The 20,563-nt window shown below is 43.3% G+C and overlaps 4 protein-coding genes across 4 annotated transcripts in view; 2 read left to right on the top strand and 2 right to left on the bottom strand.

Moving 5' to 3' along the window:
* Positions 1-3,090: 3,090 nt before the first annotated feature.
* LOC139306470 (gap junction gamma-1 protein-like) lies at positions 3,091-10,372 on the top strand. The gene is made up of 5 exons (XM_070930337.1): positions 3,091-3,191; positions 7,132-7,403; positions 7,507-7,732; positions 7,819-8,499; positions 8,734-10,372. Exons 2-5 carry the CDS (start codon positions 7,164-7,166, stop codon positions 8,745-8,747), a joined length of 1,161 nt encoding a protein of 386 aa, XP_070786438.1. The 5' UTR covers positions 3,091-3,191; positions 7,132-7,163; the 3' UTR covers positions 8,748-10,372.
* Positions 10,373-11,119: 747 nt separating this feature from the next.
* On the bottom strand, positions 11,120-12,901 carry inha (inhibin subunit alpha). The gene is made up of 2 exons (XM_070930291.1): positions 12,601-12,901; positions 11,120-11,868 (listed from the first exon to the last, which is right to left on the bottom strand). Exons 1-2 carry the CDS (start codon positions 12,899-12,901, stop codon positions 11,120-11,122), a joined length of 1,050 nt encoding a protein of 349 aa, XP_070786392.1.
* Positions 12,902-14,616: 1,715 nt separating this feature from the next.
* LOC139306928 (L-rhamnose-binding lectin CSL3-like) lies at positions 14,617-19,184 on the bottom strand. The gene is made up of 10 exons (XM_070930893.1): positions 19,166-19,184; positions 16,809-16,847; positions 16,671-16,706; positions 16,428-16,472; positions 16,195-16,333; positions 15,581-15,696; positions 15,430-15,480; positions 15,101-15,224; positions 14,809-14,923; positions 14,617-14,717 (listed from the first exon to the last, which is right to left on the bottom strand). Exons 1-9 carry the CDS (start codon positions 19,182-19,184, stop codon positions 14,812-14,814), a joined length of 681 nt encoding a protein of 226 aa, XP_070786994.1. The 3' UTR covers positions 14,617-14,717; positions 14,809-14,811.
* Positions 19,185-19,421: 237 nt separating this feature from the next.
* Positions 19,422-20,563, top strand: part of spega (striated muscle enriched protein kinase a) — a 38,919-nt gene continuing 37,777 nt past the window's right edge. Inside the window, exon 1 of the mRNA XM_070930290.1 lies at positions 19,422-19,803. Coding sequence (XP_070786391.1) covers positions 19,422-19,803 — 382 coding nt within the window. The remainder of the gene's footprint in view (positions 19,804-20,563) is intronic.

The raw sequence follows: 20,563 nt of genomic DNA, 5'->3' as shown, positions 1-20,563 counted from the left end.
GTGCACATGCTCGTTGGAGACCTGGATCACCTTCAATTGCACCCACGTGGCTGACAAACCCCCCCCCCCCGATCCTCAAACCAGTGAGCAGGAGAAGGTTTACACACAAACGACTGGTGACTGCTCACCCGCTTCCCCGTGCGGCCTGGTTTTAATGTTCTTCACATAAATCTGATTCACACAATAAACAACAGAACATTTTGTTTTGTGGTCGATTCTCCTTTTCGCTTTCCATTTATTGTCCCTGCAAAAGGAGGTCAAAGGTCATGTGCAGAACATTACCCTTGGTGCTGACATGGATAAACTGTCTTGGTTAAAGACACTCCAGTCGGGATGATTGCTGCCTCAAAGGCTTGAACCCCTGAAATCTCCTAAAAGAACAGGCTTAGTGTTTGTGTTGACATATTGCAGCTCTTTCACGGTGAACGAATCCAAAAGTACCACAGGACTTATAGGATATGTGCGGAGAGAATTGACAAAGCTTTCATATTAAGAAGTCATGCGTTACAGCTGCAGCTCCCCTTGTTGGGATTTTAGGATTTCACTTAGCACATAAGTCAACAATAAGTATATTAAGTGCTTGAAGTGGAATCAAAAACTAGCATAATGCACACCACATGCATGCAGCTTTGATGGAGAAGGGTTGCTTTGTTGATTGGATAAATTATCATAATAAATGCATTTTACATACAGAAATGATGTCTTCAGGCAAGGGGAGCAGTGGGTTGAAGAAGTGTCTTAAAGTGGTCATTTCTCCCTAGAAGTCTTGGGGGGGGGGCATAAAACTTTCAGACTTTCATGGGGAAAAGTAACATTTAGACTGTTTAAAGAAGTGTCTAAAAGTCAGGTGAAAAAATAGTTGAAAGTAAAGAAGACAGGTACATAAAACTGAGGAAATGGTGAAGCATATTGCACATCATTAAATCTATTTTATGGATCTGATATAGCATCTGGGACCATTTTCCTCATTGTCACATGCCCATATCAAGCCATGCATTTCAAAGTTTTATCATCCTTCCCCATGTGTTAATTGTTCATTCTCTGCTGCATTTTCTGTTAATGTAAAAAAAAAAAAAACTAGGTAGTTTCCTGCTGGATGATCTAAATACTGTTTCAGAGCCTCATCCATCCTGCCAGGAATAAACCTCCAGTGAGGGAATTCTGGATCCTTTTGTTTTTGGCCTAAAATACAGTAAAATTAATGAGCCCAGAAACTCAGCCTTAAAAAATCCATGAGTCATATAACGATTGCACACCATGAATTTATGTCACAGAGTTTTATGTTTGGGGAGGAAACAAGCAATCGAGCTTGATACTAAAACACAACCACAACATGTGTACGTTCAGTATGAAAAGGCTGCAGGCAATGCAGGTGGGCGAAAATCAAAAGTGGACCATACCAGAGTCCTGCTTCATTCAAGCTGTTAATATATTCACTGCAGGAGTGTAGCAAGGAATTTTGAGCCCCAAGAGAGACCCACCCCACCTCTTATCCCATTTTGGCTTATATTGTATAATCCTAGTGTCATTTTTTGGCCCCTGTCCAGCTATGGGGCCCTAATTGTCACACCTCTCACCCCTCAACCACACTAATTCAGTGGTATTCAATATGGCTGCCAGGTACCAAGATGGAAAAAATGCTAATACTCACAAGAATCCACATGTGAAAAGGAAAAGTTAAGACTTCCCCACGACACCAAGATAATTATTTTTGTCTGTGAATAAGTGATTATAAAAAGGTGCAGGTGAATGAGTGCAAGCCTCACTTGGACCAGAGGAAAGCGGGGAGGACAGTTAGTGTGAGGGGAAGCTGGGATGAAGCCACGGCTATTTGGCCGGGCGCAGGCATCTGGCCTGATCCGACTTCCCACAGCCTCCTCCAAACATTTCGGGTCCTCTGGTAAATCAGGAGCACTACAGCTGCACTGTGCATGACAGCAAGAAATCTGTTGTTTTGCCGAATGCTCGAGTCAACTAAATTCTTGGATGGTGGGCCTCCTCTTCTAAAAGCTGCAGTCACGCAGTGCTCTGTCAAGCCAGTGATCTGCCAAGTTGTGGTCCAGGGGATAACGTGGGGTCCTCGGCAGAAAGAGGAATGATTCGATTATGGTGTTGTTGCACTCAGTGTGCTTTTTAGCATAAAAAAACAAGAATGTAAACAGAATCCAACCCTTCTAACAACATAAATCTCCTCAGGTGGAGTTCCCTTGGAGGCGGAGGAAGTCTAAAGTGGCACTCTTTGTCTACTGTGGCTCTGGAGAAGCCTTTGAAAGCCTTGATGTCATGGAGACGACACATTTTAACCAAAGACCCTGCGTTACAAACTGGGTTTGAAAGACGTTTACATTTAAGCCATAACGGCCTCTGCTGCATCAATCTTTATAATTCTTTTCTAAATCTCTCACCCGACTGTACAGAGGTGCATGGAGTAAACCTTTAAATATGTGTTTGATGTGTGCACTCAAAAGCCAGCCAGTGCAACTGGGAAAGAGAGGTTTTTCCACCCCACTAACTATCAGAAACAGCTCAGTATAATGAAATAAATCAAGTGGCAACTCAGATTATACATTTGGGGATGTTTGATGTGAAAGTGTAGGCGAGTTTCAGGATGGACACACATCTGGTGTACAATTAACAGCCTTTCTGTTTGAGTTGAATATGTACATACTTCATTGTCAGACATGGCTGGTGTGCATGTCATGGAGTTTGGGAGTCAGACTAAAATAGGGTCCAGGTCCTAACCCCAACCCTGCAGCACAAAGCTTATAGTGGCGTTATTGTGCCTGGTGGTGTTTTTATGGAGACCTGAGGAGCATCATCATGATATAAAATGTATCATAGGTTTCCCATAGTCCTTTGTCGTGAGGGCAGAACGGTAGTCAGCGTCTTGGATCTCAGGTTTCAGGCGAGGGGCCTCCTCTTCTTGAATGGGGCGAGTTACGTGGAGGAGGTGCGGGGGGAGAAGAAGGAGGGAGGGGGGGGGCAGGAGCCTGCAGGACTCAGAGATCTCTCTTTTGTCCTCTTGTTCGGGACCCCGACACATGGGGTCAAGGCGGGCTGAGCGGGTTCAGACTGCAGGCTGCCTCCGACGCGGACGCACGCAGACGCCGATGAGAGCGCGCGCTAATTAGGAAAACCTGGTCGAGCAATTAAGCGCGAGGAGAGAAGACGCGCGCGGTGCAGCGCAGAAGGTGGGTGTTTGTCCGCGAGGACAGGGTGTCGGGACAGCTTCGTCCAGCTTCGTCCAGCTTCAGCTGACCTTCTTTTGTATCCAGCACTTGTGTGTTACACGCGGGGCTCAGGCTGAATCTGCAGACTGACTTCCACGTAACGAGTTTCTGGATCTGTGCGCACCGGAGAGCGGTGAGTCTCAGCGGCCGAGTCCCGCTGCTTTCTCCGGTTTGAAGTTTAAAGGAGAAACTGTTAACCTGTTGCACTTTGTAGAAGTCAGTAATGGTTCGACTCGAAGTGTTATCCGTCTGATAAAACTGCCAGAAATGCTCTTCTAATACCATCGGAGGGGAAGAACTGCCACATCGCAGTGGCCAAATAAAGTCCCACCGCAGACCCTGACTGTGATTTTCCTTTGTGTTTTTAATGAGTAATTCTCCTGATAGTGGTTTGAACTTTCCTAACTAATCGAGTCTCCCACTCTTTAAAATGATGCCTTCATCTTCTAATTCACCGGATTTTTGTTTCCCCACTGAAGCTTGGCAGCACTTTGTTTTCCTCCAGGAATGCCACAATTTCCAAAACAATTCAGTCTGACTCAGCAAAGCTTGTTCATAGCCTTCAGCAGCTCTGCCGAGGATCTGTTAAACCTGCTCTCAACTTCACTTTCTTACAGCTTGAAACAGGAAAGGAAACCTGTGTGGGTCAACTCTTGTTCCCCTCTGGAAGTCTTTTGCAAAGTCAGAAACACTATTTGTCTTTATAGTGGCACCACAGAAGGGCAGTGATTGACATTTGTAGGTGCTGTATTCCTGTCTTGTTGCTCAGACTGCACGGGGATTTCATGTGCCCTCTGTCTGCTCCCTGAACCCTAAAATCCAGCTTTCTGCTTTTGGTTAAGGCAGGAATGTTAACTCTCCTTTTTCGCTTTGTCCAGCTCCTTCGCCCAAAACTCTCCAACCCCCTCCATCTCCTGCCGGAGCCGAGTGACTCCTGACGCAGAAAAGCCATTAAATCAGTTGAGCTGGGTTTAGCCCACACGAGCAAATAAGCTACTGTGTAAAGGCTGTCTTTGGTTAGCCGTTGAGAGGGTGGCATTGCAAAAATGTTTGCGTTCACTTGGGCTCGGAAACCAGTTTGTCTGAGTTGAATGGATTGTTTGGTGATGAATAGCAGCCAGGGCATTTAACAGTGTGTTAACAAGGGGTGCTGTAAAGGATTCATCTAAGTCATTTTGTCTGTCTGCTGTGGGAGGAGAGAAGAGTCTTTAACCTTTCCCTTTAGCCCTGCTCCTCTGGAAGCCTTTCATGGGCCCTTAGCAGGAGCTGGACTCCTCTGTGGAGCAGTAACACCTGCTGCACAGACTTTCTATCACAGCGAACAACAGCAGAGAATGAAAATCTAAACTGAAAACTACACTTGGACCCATTTGTGGCACGCAGCCCGAGTCTGAAATTACAGACACTTTTCAGCTCTCCTGCCAAGAGTCGGTAGACTTGAATGATTTACCAACCAGGGATAGTTCTTCTCAGGCAGACTCTCAGAAATGTACCACCACCAGGCTGTGATGTTTCAGAGACGTTGTGTATTAAGGGGAACTTGCTCACTAGCTCTTTGTAGTAGATTCATTTTGTTCTAGATGGAAGTACAGTGAAAGAAAACGGCTTAAAACATTAAAAGTGTATATTCTCTCTTTGATATCAGGTTGGCAAGGTCAAGTAATCTCCGGGAAGTGTAGATTTGTCGCTCAGGTGACTGAAGTGCAGTGACGAGGGTTAGGGTCACTGTATTTTGCGTAACGTGTCGTGTCCTGGAAGCAGAGTTTGAAGCGGAGATGGCTGAATATCGGAGCACAAAAAGAGTTTCAGTGGAGGTAACTGGGACGGATGATGTTTAAAGGGACAATCCGCCTCATTTAATGTCAGAGGTGTATTTCAATTTTAGCACTGACTTTTGAGCTGGTTAGAAACCAACACTTTCATATGGGAAAGTTGTTTAACCAAGATACTAAAATGTGTGTGGATAATAAGAAGTATAAACCTCTGCTGAAACACCTAGGCCATTCAGGTGGGGTTTTTAATTGTATGGTGGGGTAAAACAGATGTCACCTTGCAGCTGTACTTGTTCCTGTCTCAGACGTTTGTTCAGGGTCACAAAGTTATCTCTTTTCAAACAATTAACCATTCCCACCACCACGAATCAACATTTACATGTAGGATTAATGGAGATAAAGGTCCCTGTTTTTACTTTAGATCTAGATTTTCTAAAGGAAACTTTTCTGACTTGCTTTTAGCTCTGAGACGTGTTTCAAAACCCATAATTTTCCATGTCTGGATGTAGCCAAGACAGGCGGACGTCTAACATGTTTCCATAGCGTTGGTGTAGCCGATGAGTCTCTGAACATCAACATGAATGTTCTGGTTTTAGTAGAATACTTTTCTGGTCAGGCTGAGGCAAGTCAGCCCCATCTCTAAGGAACTGAAGGTGCCAGTTTGGGGAAAGGATTTCACAAAGGAATGGATGAGTAACCTGGCGAGGGAGGCATGTGTATAGTGCACTAATCTGAGGAGACATGCCTAAAGATGCTTGTAATGGCTAAATCCTTGTCCTGTTGCAATGACTCATGAAATGCTGGTTAGTTCCTTTGCTACACCCTGTTTTCTGACAGTAGGAATTTTGAGAAGGTAGATCCAAAGGTCCTTCTTCAAATTGATTGTTACATTGATGTAACTTTCAATTTCAGTGCTCAAATGGGCTTCAAGGCGACCGTTTCAGCTGCTTTTGGAGAAAGAAACCTACTAAAGTAAAAGTAAATCGATCTGTAAATGCTCAGTGATCCACTTGTAACTGAAAAAAGACCAGATCTGTTCTTTCCTTTATGTCTTGGTCATGTTGTCTTTATCAAATTGTGGTTTTAAAGAATTTAAAGGGATAACTTCTGGCCGTGTGGCAGGAAATAAATTCCTAACTCCATTCACTGCTTTAGTATCATGGTTCCCGCAGTCCAAAGCCACAGCAGGTCTCCTCACAGCTAGCTGCAACTTGCCGGCCGACACTTTGATGTTTGATTAAGCAGCTCAAGCTTGGCATGCCAGGGAGCTGTAAAAATGTGGGTTTACCAAACTGCTACCAGGGCTAGTGCGCTCAGCCGTCAGGACTGATGCACCGTTTGGATACCTGCATGTCTGAGAGATCTGCGTCTGGTTAAAACAAAGCATGTGGCTGTGTTTATGTCATACCCCTGCGGTTGAGGTCTACTTAAAATATCTGCTTGCAGAATTTTGCTCTTGCATTCTTTAATCATTGTGTGGATGTGTAAACCTGGTTTGATGCATGTGTGCACTTTATATTAATCCAGTGAGGAGTGTTTGAGTAATGCTTGGAGGCTTTTAAAGTTAATTGACTAAAGGCTGGCGACGAGTGTCTATTTACTTTCTAGATTAATCATTTGGTCTATTAAATGTCAGAAGATAATTAAAAAAAAATATCTATCATAATTACAGTCTAAGGTGATGTCTTCAAATATCTTGTTTTGTCCAAAAGCGAAAAGAAATCAGTTTAATATCATAAGAAACCAAGAAAACCTGCAAATATTCATATGTGACGAGCTGGGGCATTTATTTCTTTTAAAAAAACAACTGAAATGATCAATCAAATGTATTTATAGTTGGCAATAGTTTTCTGTTGACTGACTAATCGATGAATCAGTTAATTGCTTCAGCTTTAATATCAAACGTTGGCTTTGTGAATTGACTAAATACTGCTTGTAGTTGCTTTTTGTGGTTGTCAGTTTATTCCAATTTGCACAGCAGAAGTAAATTAAAACGTGTCTCTGTAGAGCTGCAACATCACGAAAAAACAATGTCAAACTGTGGGAAAAGACCAAATGTCTGCAATGCAATGGTGGGTCACTGAATATGAAAAGGAAAAACTTAATAAGAGTTAATTTTTTTCATTCAGAGCTCATTTAGCTCCCCGGTCACCTTGCCACCATGAGTTGGAGCTTCCTAACTCGTCTGCTGGACGAGATCTCCAACCACTCCACCTTTGTGGGGAAGGTCTGGCTGACGGTGCTCATCATCTTCCGCATTGTGCTGACGGCCGTCGGCGGCGAAACCATCTACTACGATGAACAGAGTAAATTCGTCTGCAACACGCAGCAGCCTGGCTGTGAGAACGTGTGCTACGATGCGTTTGCGCCGCTCTCACATGTACGATTCTGGATCTTTCAGGTGAGCTCAGTTCATCAATATTAAGCTTCAAGTGTTTTCTGTAGCAATGTTATGTCTGTGAATGGTTACGTGTAGCTGAATTTGTCCAACATGTTTTGTCCAGGTGATCATGATCACCACCCCCACCATTATGTACCTGGGCTTCGCCATGCACAAAATCGCCCGCATGGAGGACAACGAGTACCGGCCCGTCCGGAACCACAAGAAGAGGATGCCCATCGTCAGCCGCGGGGCAGTCCGAGACTACGAGGAGGCTGAGGACAACGGCGAGGAAGACCCCATGATCGCTGAAGAGATTGAACCAGACAAGCCCGAAAAAGCAGAAAAAAGTAAGGTGGAGATTTGAGCAGCAATATCAAAGCAGTCAGGCTGATGCAGACTAGATCAAAGTCTAACTAATGTCTCTGTTTTCCAGGTGCAGAAAAAAAGCATGACGGTCGTCGGCGGATCCTGCGTGACGGCCTGATGAAGGTCTACGCGTGCCAGCTGATGTGGCGCTCAGCCTTCGAGGTCGCCTTCCTCTTCGGCCAGTACGTCCTCTACGGTTTTGAGGTGATACCCTCCTACGTCTGCACTCGCTCGCCGTGTCCGCACACTGTGGACTGCTTTGTGTCCCGCCCCACGGAGAAGACCATCTTCCTGCTGGTGATGTACGTTGTGTCTTTCCTCTGCCTGCTCCTCACCATCTTTGAAATCATCCACTTGGGAGTCGGTGGCATCCGCGACACCTTCCGCAGACGGGCCACCCTCGCCTCACGTGCCCCCCCTCCGTCCTCCTCACGTGCCCTGCCTACAGCTCCACCGGGATACCACGCCACCATGAAGAAGGAGAAACTGAAAGGAGAGCTGAGGGACTCGCCGATGGGCGACTCCGGGCGGGAGAGCTTTGGGGATGAGGGGCCGTCGTCCAAGGAGCTGGAGCGGTTGAGGAGGCACCTGAAGCTGGCCCAGCAGCACCTGGATCTGGCCTACCAGGCAGATGAAGGGAGCCCTTCACGAAGCAGCAGCCCCGAGGTCAACACGGCTGCGCAGACGGCTGCCGAGCAAAACCGCCTCAACTTTGCCCAGGAAAAGCAGGGAGAGGCGAGCGAGAAAGGTAACAAAGACACGGCTAGATTTTGAGGTGGAAATTTACATTTATTTAATAAATAAATGATCATCAAAATAGTTGCTATTATTTTCTGTGTCTTCAGCTGTATTTCCTCACGGCTACCTCAGATTTATTCATAATGTATTTCTGGCAGATTACCCTTGGAAGAACTTCTTAAAATATTGAGGTTTTAAGTGAACGTGCTGCTGATTATTCCTGTTTTGCCTCTTCCTCTCCTAGGAATACATGCCTGAGTGTGCTTCCTGCCTCAAACGTCTGCCCCTCCATTCCTACTGGCCTTAAACACATGGGGGAAGCACATATGGGAGAGCAGTCAGACCACTGAGGGAGACCAGAGTGTGTGTGAATGTTTGTGTGTTTGTGTGGATGAGAGAAATATGCCTTTCAGTATTAGGGGTCAGGCAGGAAGAAAAAAAAAAAAAAAAAAATGCTGACCACGCTGTGTTGTGACAAATGGTTCATCTCCACGACTCTAAACTTGAAAGCCTTCCACATCTCGAGTTTCTGCTCGCCGACCCAAGTCCAAACCTCGACTGTGCCTTTCGGCTGAAACCTCGTCTACACCCTGTTCTTTCGCCCACTCTGTGTTTTTGTGGCAACGCATTAATCCTCCTCCATTTCAGACCTTGCAAGGATTATCAAAAGCTTTAAACTCCTCTGGCCAAGTGTCCGTTTGTTGTCTTCCTCACAAAAAGAGAGGCTCTCAGTTTGTTTATAATGTCGCCGAATGTTAACGTCTCACTTTGTTGGCCTCAGAGAATCTCAAAGCACACAGCCTTGGGTTACATCATTACTGGAGCGTGTGCAGCAGCGTTTTCTTTTTACAACAAGGGCGGGCGGCTTAACCTGTGCTAGATGAGTCCATGTTTAATTTAAACAGATTCGATGTTAGGGATTCTTGGTGTTTATAAGCCAGAATTAGCCACCACTTCAGAAATATTTGACAGAATTTTGAAGCCTGTATATTTACTCCAATCGGCCAAAATGTTTACCTGGGAAATGCTTGAATTCTTTATCGACAGGAAATGTTCCAAGGAATTTCCACGAATCATCTTTTTTGTTCAATCAATCCATTTAAAATGACTCGATTTATTTTACCAGTTCCTTTTTTACAATGTCTTGACCAAAGCTCTAGATTAGTTAGATTTGTCTAGAAGGAAGTGTCACCTATTTCACATGACTGTTGAAAAGCAGGATATTAGTAAATCATTTTCTTCCCTAAATTAAGTACTATGAAAATGAATCGAATGAAATGAAAATGAAAAAACTGTTACTTTTTGGGGGGGGTTTTTTGTTAAACAGCTGGAAACATCTGTCTTTTGGGCTACTGTCAACAATGAAATTCCATCCTTGTCTTTTTGAAATTTACATTCTTCTTTGGTGAGACACATTTTCCGTCCTTGACATGCACCACAACCCCTCCGTCGTGCTGAAACATGGATGCTTTCATGCATCCTGGGGGGGAAAAAAAAGAAAACACAGCCCAGCTGAGGAAAGAATGACAGCTGCCTGCTGACGCACAGCCGGGTGCCATGTAAACACATATAATCTTCAATTCATCATGAGACTTTTGATCAATAGCTTTCAGTGTTCATACAGAGTTCATACTTCTTCATAGCCTGTCAGTTGGTTTTATGATCTTTGGCTGAAAAAAATAATGAAACAGGTTGCCAAAGCTGTTTGATGCTGTATTTTTTTGTAATCCTGTCACTTCCAGTTTTGCTACTTAATGCAAGGTACGACGTTCCATTTTGAATATGGTACTCGATGGTTTATACTTTTGTTTGTTTCTATTGTAAGTTTTGTAGTTTTTGTAACTGTAGAGATTATTTTGTCTTCAGAGTAAATAAATATATTTGAACGGTACGTTTTGGTCTTTGGACTCGACTGTGTTTGTTACTCAGTTAATAAATGGACAAATCAATGAGTTAATTGATTGTTTATTCAAATGTGAAAATGGCAAAAGATATGAAGGAGGAGCATAAACATTTGATTTTGGAAAACAGACTTGATTTAACAGTAAAAACTGACATGTGGATTCAGAAAATGGGGATCTAGTGTGACATTTTCTTTGTGGTTTTTACAGACCACAAGTGAGTTCCATGTTTAAATCAATTATCCAATATCTTACAGGAGCAATCAGACTGTATGTGAAGGGATGAACGTGAAACGATGCAGTGTAAAAGTAGGACTGCACTGCCCTCTAAAGGTGAGATTCACAACTCCAAGGAAAAGCAGTACAATGCATGCCTTCCAGTGTTTTTACTTTCAGATTGTAGCTCAATAAAAATGACAAGAAGAAAAGGACACAGTATACTCACAAAAGTCAGCAGGAATGCTAAAAAATGCTTTCTGAGTGTGCTGTTGATGTACACTATTCTCCCACAATGCAATGCACAAAGGAAACAGTTAAAGCCTTGGATAAAAACATTTCCTGTTAGTATAAAATCTGTAAGTATGTTGATTCTTTTGTATATTAGCATATAGTATATACTGTATATATGTAGTATGTTAGTAACCAAAAATGGCTGCATACCATTTGGTGTAAGAAAAAAACCCATTTCCTTTTGTAATTTGGGTGCACTGGCCCTTTAAGCTTTAATGTTCAGATACAAGTACACTCTTCAGGTATAATGTTAGGCAAGGTCTCATACTTGAACGAGTACCCGCCATCAGATGTCGTGGTGATCCTCAGGGACTTCATGGTCCCCGGGACCGGAGCGCAGCACTGTGTGATCCCCAGCATGGCGGTGGTTCGATCCCAGGCCGAGCAGTTGCCATGGCAGTAGTGGAAAGTCAGCCCCTTTGGATGGACGATCCAGTTGTCCCAGCCCAGCTCCTCGAAGCTGATTTCGATCTGTTCTCGGCGGCAGTCGCCGTGCTGAGGTCTCTCCTGAGAGGGTCGCTGGAGCAGGTCGATAGCGGAAGGAGACCAGGGAATGGTTACTGGAGCATGGCGGGGTGAACGGACAGGACCACGAGGCTGAGCAAGGAGGTGAAGAAAGGGCATCTTGTCTGCTTCGCTGACGTGGCACTGACAGGCAAGACAGCGGACCTGGAGCAGGAAAGGGCCCTCAGCCACAGAAGCCAGCAGGTTTTGATCCAGGTGGTAGGTGGTCCATCCGTCTGAGCTCGTCGTTGATGGATCCTCTGCCGCCTGAAGAAGCTCCTGCGCTGAAGTGAGAATGAACAGCTGGGCAGAGGAGTTGGCTGTGGCTCCTTCGCCTGCGTAGAACCAGAAGTGGGCAGATGTGACCAGGGTCTCCTGGTTGTTCACGGAGGGCTGGAAGTAATATGTGAAGTAGCTGTTGATGGTTTGTCCAGGAGCTGAGTCAGATCTGGCACAGGATGAGTCTGTCAAAGTGAGATTAGAGAGCAGTCAGTGAGGTTTATTGCATTTTTATTGGAACATTTGGGGCTTGCTTCGAGTCCTGCTGTTATCTAGAGGAGGCTTCAGTGTGTGTGGACACACGGACACATCTGCAGCATGCATATAGTGAGTTCACATTTTCAACATTCAGATAAGCAAAGCATGTGCAACACACACCTGACTGAGATGTTTGACTATGTGGAATATACGGCACTGAAGTCCAGGTGGTGTAGAAACACAAATATTAAATTACTTTATGGAAGCACTTTGCTGCACTTTCAGTCTGGTCTTGAGCTCAAATGCCCTCTATAAAAAACATAAAGACTAAATATTTCAAAATATTTGTAATTCAGACTCTTCAGTGCACCTCACTTGCATGGCACTCGTAGGTCGAGCCGTTCTTCCTCTGACAAACATTTCTTTTACTTCTTTCCACTGAGCACCTCTCTCGTGTATTATTTCATCTATAATCTGCAAACTCTAAACCTCCCACAGAAAACAGCTGTTAAAATGTACAAATGCACACATTAACATGTAAATACTGTTTCACATGATCAGGTCACTTCTGTTGTGTAGTTACAAGAAAAATATGATAAAACTGTGCTATATTGGAATTGTACATTATTTCCGTTTGCTAGTAGAAAACCTGGGTATGTGTGTGTAGTTTTCTGTCTGTCTGCTGTTCAGGTAAAAAATAAAACAACAAAGCTTCTCACCAGAGCTGGGGAAGAGAATAATTTGAGACGTTTCCTGGTTCGGGCTGGTTCCGTGGTTGACCCACGCTGTCCTGCTTGTCCTGGGGGCTCTCCGGGGAGCGTGCCTTGCTTGTGGCTGCGCCACGTCTCCATCAGGACCCTGCACTGTGGTCGGAGGAGGCTCCTCCAGCCCGAGGCCCTCCAGAATGCGCTCTCTGAACCAGGACAACACCTCTTCCCGGGAAAGCTCCTCTCCCCTGCAGGCTTGTGTCAGAATGTGGATCCACAAAGGGCCCAGGATGAGGAGAGCACAGGACACCATGACTGCAGCAACAGAAAAGAAGTATTTTTACTGGTCCAGAGAAGCACAGAGTCTATGAGGATGAATTAGCTCCAGAAAACTGATTCTCCTCTGTGACTTTTCGTATTCTCACACATATTTGTTTGGCTCTGCAGCTATCTAGGTATGAGTGAAGTCTGTGAGCAAAAGCATTTTGTTGCCAACACGCAAATGGAAGATAGCAAAGAATGGCCTTGACGGTTGGGATGTTGCATTATCTGTTTCACACAGTTTCCAGGGAAAGTGTCTGCATGTTTTATTTTCTTCCTTTGTGTTCTGCAGAGTTGCTTTTGGTTGACTAAAAGTGTCACAGTGGCACATACTGCACACGTGCATGAGTAAGTGCAGACAGATGGAAAAGTTCAGTTTGTCTTGGAGGAGTTTTTCTCTACAGTTAATGATAATAATAATTTCTATTAGCTGCAGAGCGACTTTTCAAGATGCTGAAAACATTCATCTTTGACACCACAGAGGCCATATCTAACACACACACCTGGTTTCCCACTAAACACAAAGCCTTTGTCTACTGTAAGGGGAACCTGTGTGTGCCCTCTTTATCTGACTGGCCTTGAATCCGTCTCAGAGAAATATTCTTTCATAATGTGTTTCTGCACAAGGACATTTTATCAGCTATTTAACAGGCCACAGACCAGATGTTCACAAGCTTTGTTTTGAACCAACCAATCATCTTTAGAGTTGTGTTTTAAAGCAACCAGAAGATGTTTCACAGTCTTAAATCAAGGTCCACTTAAAGGCCTTAAGTATGCTCAGTTGTCATGGAGAAAGAAATGACAGGAGAGGCGAGCATCCTCTGATGCTGTGTTGCTTTTATGTTTTTGATTTAATTGTTTTAATTAATTGTTATAAGTTTGTTCCTGTGACCTATGAGCTTAATGCCTGCCTGCACACCAAATTTGAAAGTTGAAGACTGCGAGATAAAGTTGAGAGCTCTGTAAAAAGCAAGAAAGTGGACCTTGAGTTGAGATTGTTTTGTCAAGAATGAACCTTCACACTCAAGAAGTTTTGCCGTTTAAAATAAAAATGTAACTATAACAAAATATTTGGTAAAACTGAAATGTTAAACAAATAACTATTGATTCGTAATAAGTTACTGATATATTTACATTCATTAAGATATCAATTAAATTGTTTATGACATTTCAAGTGAGACTATATGACTTTGTTGCTGAACAGCGGCCACTCTGGCCACAAGTGGCAATTACAGGTGATGGCACATTCAATGTCTCTTCAATTCCATTTAGCTGTTCCGGTGTCAGAGTTCACCTTTAGACCAACCTGACAGCCACTGAAATGAACATCTCCTGCTGAGTCCCACTTTGTTTACTTCTTGTTTTACTTGAGAGAGAAAAAAAACACGTTGAAATGTTTATTTGTGGTCTAAGCAAACTAAGAGGTTGTATTTGATTCATCCTAACACAAACACTAATGTAATATTTTTGGTTTCACAGGGAGATACGTGCTGACAGATCCTGCCCCCCCCCCCCCCCCCCCCCTGCTTCCAGTCTCTATGCTAAACCTAAAACCTAACCCGAAGTGAGTATGAAAGCAGGTGTTGTCTGAAAGTACCACAACGTTTTCACCAGTAGAGGGCGGTGAAATACTAGCTTTCACACGTACGTACAATCGGTTGTACTGGTGCAGATGTGACTTTCTCAAAAAAGACAAAAACACAGTCATTCGTTTCTCTCTTTTAATAATGCATCCAATCACATTCTTGTTGATATGTGCTGGAAAAGGAGCCTCGAAGTGTCACCGCTCCTCTCTGACAGCAGATCTCCTAAAAGTTACAAGAAAACATCCTCAGCCATCGCATGATGCATTCAATGTTTGCAAAACCGTGCACAGTACATGCCTTTTATTACACTCACCGATCACTGACAAACATAATCCACAGTAAGGTACTTGGGATGTTTATCGCAGTTAACCGGTTGTCCCAGATTATCAGGACTGGCTGTAAGGTTGCACAGTTTTTTGCCGTTACACCTGAGGATGAATTCAAAACAAAAGGGAAGGAAATCATGTAAAAACCAACCAAATGGGACATTTATAAACAAGCAATATGAGGTAGTACTTAGTACAAATACTACTCAAGAACATCAATTTAGAACATATCATATTCCCTTTGCCTCCACTCAAAATGTCTTTTGAACCAATACAAACATTTCTTTCACGCTTCCGTCAGCTGTGAAACTTGTGCAGAAGGTCATTTTCGAAGGGGTGTCGGTGCAGGTTTTCTCGTCGAGACGTCCGAAACTGGCCTTGACGATGTCAAGGACTCCTTTTTCTGAGGGCGACACAGAGATGGAGACTTACTGACTAACTGCCAAATTTAATATGATGATAAACTGATCCCGCTGTTTCACTAAAGCCTCTTACTACATATTCATTGTTTTTATGCTACAGGAAAGCAGCTAAAGGAACATAAGTATGAATGCATGTAGAGAAAAGACAAAGTGTCCACGCAGACAGGATCATAGACGCGTTCTTACCACACTTAATATCTGCAGTTTGCTCTCCACATATAACAGCGGTTTGCACATCTGTCAAAGCATCAGGAGGAGAGGTCAGATCTTCGCTTGCAATCCTAACGTCATCGTCATCGTCACCAGCAGACCCTCTGCTGTGCTTAACCATACTCACCAGCACTTTTCTTGCGACAGACGAAGGTATACTGAATGAAGGCATCTTTTGAGTAATCGCACACAAACATGAGCACGTGGGGCTTTGGCAGTCGGCAGCGTCCCATATTGTCACAGCTGGAGAAATATTAGAAAGGGTCAAAATATTGCACATTAGAGATTCTTATATGTACAAGAGAATGCTGCATTTACTTTGAATAGATTTATTCATATTATGATTTTGCAGTTAAAAATCTTCGAACATATAACTGTAAGGCTCTGATTCCAGTCTCCAACTTCAATGTTTCAGAGAAAACAATCAGTAAAACACATCTCAGACTCGCCCTGGCAGAGAGCAGCATTCCTGTTTGCGAATGAAATTAAAGGGAATGACCAGTGGTGGAGGAAATATTCAGATCCTTTATTTAAGTTAAACTGCCAGTGCAACAATGTAAATGTCTTACTGGTAATATTACTTGTTTCACACCAAAACTGTAACTTTGAATGTCATATAAAGAAGTTTCAACCTCAAAATAAACCATTTTCCATGTAAAATATCCTTCTTTTTAGTTGCTCATCAACTGGTGGCATCCTTCATCTTTACACAACAACAATGAAGTAAACAAAGACGCTTACATAAGCTTGGCCCATGGTGTCATGGCCCTGTGAAAGCAGTTCTTTTCTGAGACCTTGGCCGGCTGGCTTCTGGCAGCGCAGTCTGCGTCGCTTTTCACGCCGTGCTGTATTGACTGCACTTCAATCACATGTCCTTCAGCTAAACATACACAAAACGTGGATCATGGAAGAAATTAGTAACGATGGCAGGAGAGGGAAGAGAGACGGTACAGAAGGTGGCGAAGAATACATACGGCATTTCAGCTCGTTGTTTACACCAGGACACGCCACATCATAGTGTTGTTCCGCTGCAAGACGAAACACAGTATATGACATTGTTTAAGTTCATTAATCAGCTGTCAAAGATCGTCACTCAAGCTGTTTGGTTCAAAGCCGGCCTCCATTTAAAAAGGGCCACAGTCACACTTGTTTTCTGCTTCTGTTGTTGATTTGGCTGTAATCTTATTTCTTGTGAATTACCGGATCTTTTTATTTCTTACCATCAGATGTCGAACAGCACGCTGCAGCCAGGACTGAAAGATGAGGAACATTTCAAAATACAGCTGATCTCATGAAGAACATGTGACATAATACATTTACTCTCACAAAGACAGCAGGACAGGTCGTATACTCACAGGCGATGACGGTCAGTCTAGTGGAAAGCATCTTGTCAGCTGTAGTGAGTGATCATTATACAGCAGACCAGAGCTTTTTATACAATAACTTTGGTTCATATGCACTCACACACACTCACACACACACACACACACACACACACATCCTGAAGTAGGAGGGTGCTGAAACAGTGAACAGCCCTGGAGGGTACACAAACACTAGACAGGACAGTTAAATAATGGGTATCGACGTGACGTGATTTGCATTACATGATGTTATCTTAACATTTGAAATCCAAATATTAGCTGTTCTATATTTTATAGAACTATTCTATATCAACAGTTATTTGATACTATTTGATGCCATTTGGCTGTGCAGTCCAATAATGTGCAGTGTGGTTAGGAAAATACTCTGTCTTTTCTCAGTGTTGGCACACCTCAGGGCCCAACAGCCTGTTATATGACATAGAAAGACAAGTTTGGCATGTTGAACCTGTGAGAAACTCCTGATGCTGAGTACAGACACACTGATCTGATACGATCTTAACGCTTGTAATTAAACATATGCAAACATCGAGGAAATGTTTTGTTAAAGAACATCCTTGTTCATGCAATTTAACGAAAAATAAAACACAAAAAGCTGAAAACAAACTTTGTAAAACCATAAAACAATGGGGTTATGCCAGTGAACACACACATTCTCACAATCATAATCATGATAATAACAATAATTTTGAGACATTGACGGATGAACGGAAGTTTGGTGAATGTTTACTTGTGCTTTGAAAGAGACCGTTGATACTGAGGAACACACTCTTATTTTAATTTGCTTTTACAAGTGAATAGAATAAAGACAGTGATCGTATTTATATATACAGATTAAGATTTACAAATTAACTTCTCAAACTGCTTCGATTCACTGTTGTGTCTCCTGCAATTGTTCCAGCCAGCTATATTACATTGTATTGTTATATCACTGCCCTACAGTTGAATGAATCACTAAGTCCTGTCTTTATTCTTAGACTTTCTTTTTATAGCAACTCCAACTGTCACACGCATGCTGTCTCTGCCTGTCTCACACACACACACACACACTTTGGTTGATAACATTATCTACAGTGTGTGTGTGTGTGTGTGTATAGGTCATACATGGCAGCCCAAGAAATGTGACCTATCCGTGGTGGTGCAGCTGTCGCTCCCAACCTGAGGGAGCTGGGGGTGAAGCAGTGAGATGGGAGAGAGAGAGACAGATAACATGAGCTGATTTAAGTCCTCAGAAGCCTAAAAAGATTAAAAGTGTATTTTTTTTTAAGTACTCAAAGGTAGCTACTGAAAACACACGAGAGCAGAAGGCCTGAGTGGTTTGACATTTAGGGAAAAGGATCTCTCTCTGTCTCTCTCTCTCTCTGTCTCACCACTCTTCACTGGGGTTAAAGCTGTTGAAAGGGACCAGGGCTGTGGCTGCTAATGCTACATGATCTAGGCTGGACTTACACCTACAGCCCGTGCTCGCTAAAGGACACACAGAGACACGGGCTTTAGCAAATGATTTGAGATGAAACATTTTGCTCAATGGATCTTGTTACCTTCACTTGGACTTCGCGGGGATGTTCAAAGGTATTCCTTTCGGCTTTAATGGGGAAAGTGAGGTAAGTTGCATTTCTTTCTATTCTCAGGAGTATTTTTGGCAACTCTTTGGGTCAGCATATTAGTGCAATATTATGAATTAGCATATGAAGCAAATCCAAATGCTGACGTATTCTTTGCTCAGTAATTATGGAATTCCATTTATCACCATTTTGAATATTACTTGAAAAGAATCAATGAAATTGCAGGAAGTCCTCACACCTAAAACAACAAAACAGGTCACTTGTCGTTGGAGTCCAAGTGACCCAGTGAGTTTTTTTCTGATCTGGTGCTCCCATCAGTGGGACAAAGACACGCCATCATACGTTTTAGAGACCGATAAAAAGAGGAATTGTCAAAAGAGACACATCTTGACCCTTTTGGCCCTTTAAGTATGGGTCAAACTCCAAAAACCATGGATACTACACTTCCCATAATGCAGCTCCCATAATAGCATCTTTAGTTTGCTGCCCCCTGCACATTTTTTTGCAGACATCATGTTCCCAGTTTGTAACTCAGCTGTGATACCCGGCTGACGTCCCAGGAGTAATTTCCTCAACCGAAGACATTATGCAACATTTTTCTCCAGCAGACTTTGACATGAACTTGTGGAGTATCTCTTACTGAACGTATAATGCCTTGTTTTTGACACCAATTCTGTCATCTTTATAGATAGGACGATTATTCACATAACTGCAACAAGTTGCTTGTGATGAAATTGTAAAAATGGGTTGTTTTCAGCCAATGCGAACAAATGAACAATGATATCATTTTTTCTCATGAGCACATTCGCTAGCAAACGTGAAATGTCTAAACATAACTTTGATGTCATTCTGACTGATGTACTCTGGTAATTACTGTCCTCAGGTCAATGTCCTCTGTACTGCCTGAGAGCCCAGAAATATCTCACCCCATGGAGTCTTTCAGAAGAGGCCTTCAATAACTGAAGCTCATCTTGATACCTTTATCAATTACCAGATAAAAAGTACAGTCAGTGAATAAATCAAGATGGCAGAAGGCCCTGGATCCAGTCCCAGTCTCAACATCCCTTACAAGAGGCCCAAAGTCACCAAGGACCAGCTTCTTCCAGACACTGGGGTTGCAATGCAAGAACCCGCGCCACCAGTTTTCATCCGTAAACTCCGTAAAGCAGCAGTGGGGACGGGCTGTGATATCCGACTGAGGGTGTCGGTGGCAGGATTTCCAAAACCTTCTCTGACCTGGTACCACAACGATGAGCTCCTTCCTCCATCAGAAGCCCAGGAGTCAGGGGGGCTGTGGATACGGGACTGCCGCACGAGCGACGCTGGCTTGTATGCCTGCGTGGCGACCAATGAGCTGGGAGAGGCAAGCTGCAGTGCTGTCTTGGCCATTATGGACCTTGGTGAAGGTAATCACAAGCAACTGAAACTTACACTTTCTTTAACAGGAAGACTTAAGTCATGACATTGGATTTTAAAGCATCAGTCATATTGTATTTTTAACAGATTAATTTGGTAATAGCTTAATAATAGCTCGCTAACTTACACTGATCTTGTATTTCCTCTTGTACACTGGAACACAGGTATATTTCCAGATAAAAGATCCAAATCTATCAAACTAATTGCCATCCTTAACACTTTGTCTTTTCTACTTAAAATTGGATCCCTTGAAGCATTATCCCAGTCAGCAAAGGTTCACCCAGACAAAACAATTGTAGATCCAAGACTGTGTTTTGATCATCAGACAGTATCCCTGTCTTCGATGTCTGCAGAGCAGCACTGGGAGCTACTTAAAATTAGCTTGAGAATGTAAATAGAGTCTCAGATTTGTTGAAGGGGAGAAGTGTCACCTTACCTTTGCGGTCTATTAGCTGCACAGCTGAACCTTTGGGTGTTTGTTTGGTGTTTATTGAGCTGAGGAAGTTGATATTTGGGCGCCTGGTAAGAGCAGTCTTACTCTGAGGATATGTTGCATCTATTTTAAGTCAGGAAACTTCGTAAATTCACATCAGCGTGGGAAAAGTTGCCCTCAAGACTTTAAAACGGAGAAAAATCATTAGACTATCTGCGGCTGTGTACATGATTTAGCTGTTGTATTGGTTATCGCTCACCGTCAGTTGTATTATCAGTCTGAAAGCTTGCAGCTGCTTTATATTGTAACGGTGCAAA

The sequence above is a fragment of the Enoplosus armatus genome, chromosome 24 (assembly GCF_043641665.1).
Source record: "Enoplosus armatus isolate fEnoArm2 chromosome 24, fEnoArm2.hap1, whole genome shotgun sequence".
NCBI classification, from domain to species: domain Eukaryota; kingdom Metazoa; phylum Chordata; class Actinopteri; order Centrarchiformes; family Enoplosidae; genus Enoplosus; species Enoplosus armatus.
The sequence above is the reverse complement of the archived record's forward strand: the minus strand, read 5'-3'. Positions and strand labels throughout refer to the sequence as shown.

What these genes read in the sequence shown, in the direction of transcription:
- LOC139306470 (XM_070930337.1), top strand. Translation starts at nt 7,164, where the DNA reads ATGAGTTGGAGCTTCCTAACTCGTCTGCTGGACGAGATCTCCAACCAC. An exon ending in TACGATTCTGGATCTTTCAG is followed by an intron (nt 7,404 to 7,506) that starts GTGAGCTCAGTT and finishes TGTTTTGTCCAG; the next exon opens with GTGATCATGATCACCACCCC. An exon ending in GCCCGAAAAAGCAGAAAAAA is followed by an intron (nt 7,733 to 7,818) that starts GTAAGGTGGAGA and finishes TCTGTTTTCCAG; the next exon opens with GTGCAGAAAAAAAGCATGAC.
- inha (XM_070930291.1), bottom strand. Translation starts at nt 12,901, where the DNA reads ATGGTGTCCTGTGCTCTCCTCATCCTGGGCCCTTTGTGGATCCACATT. An exon ending in TATTCTCTTCCCCAGCTCTG is followed by an intron (nt 11,869 to 12,600) that starts GTGAGAAGCTTT and finishes TCACTTTGACAG; the next exon opens with ACTCATCCTGTGCCAGATCT.
- LOC139306928 (XM_070930893.1), bottom strand. An exon ending in AAACAACGAGCTGAAATGCC is followed by an intron (nt 16,334 to 16,427) that starts GTATGTATTCTT and finishes GTGTATGTTTAG; the next exon opens with CTGAAGGACATGTGATTGAA. An exon ending in GACGGAAGCGTGAAAGAAAT is followed by an intron (nt 14,924 to 15,100) that starts GTTTGTATTGGT and finishes ATTCATCCTCAG; the next exon opens with GTGTAACGGCAAAAAACTGT.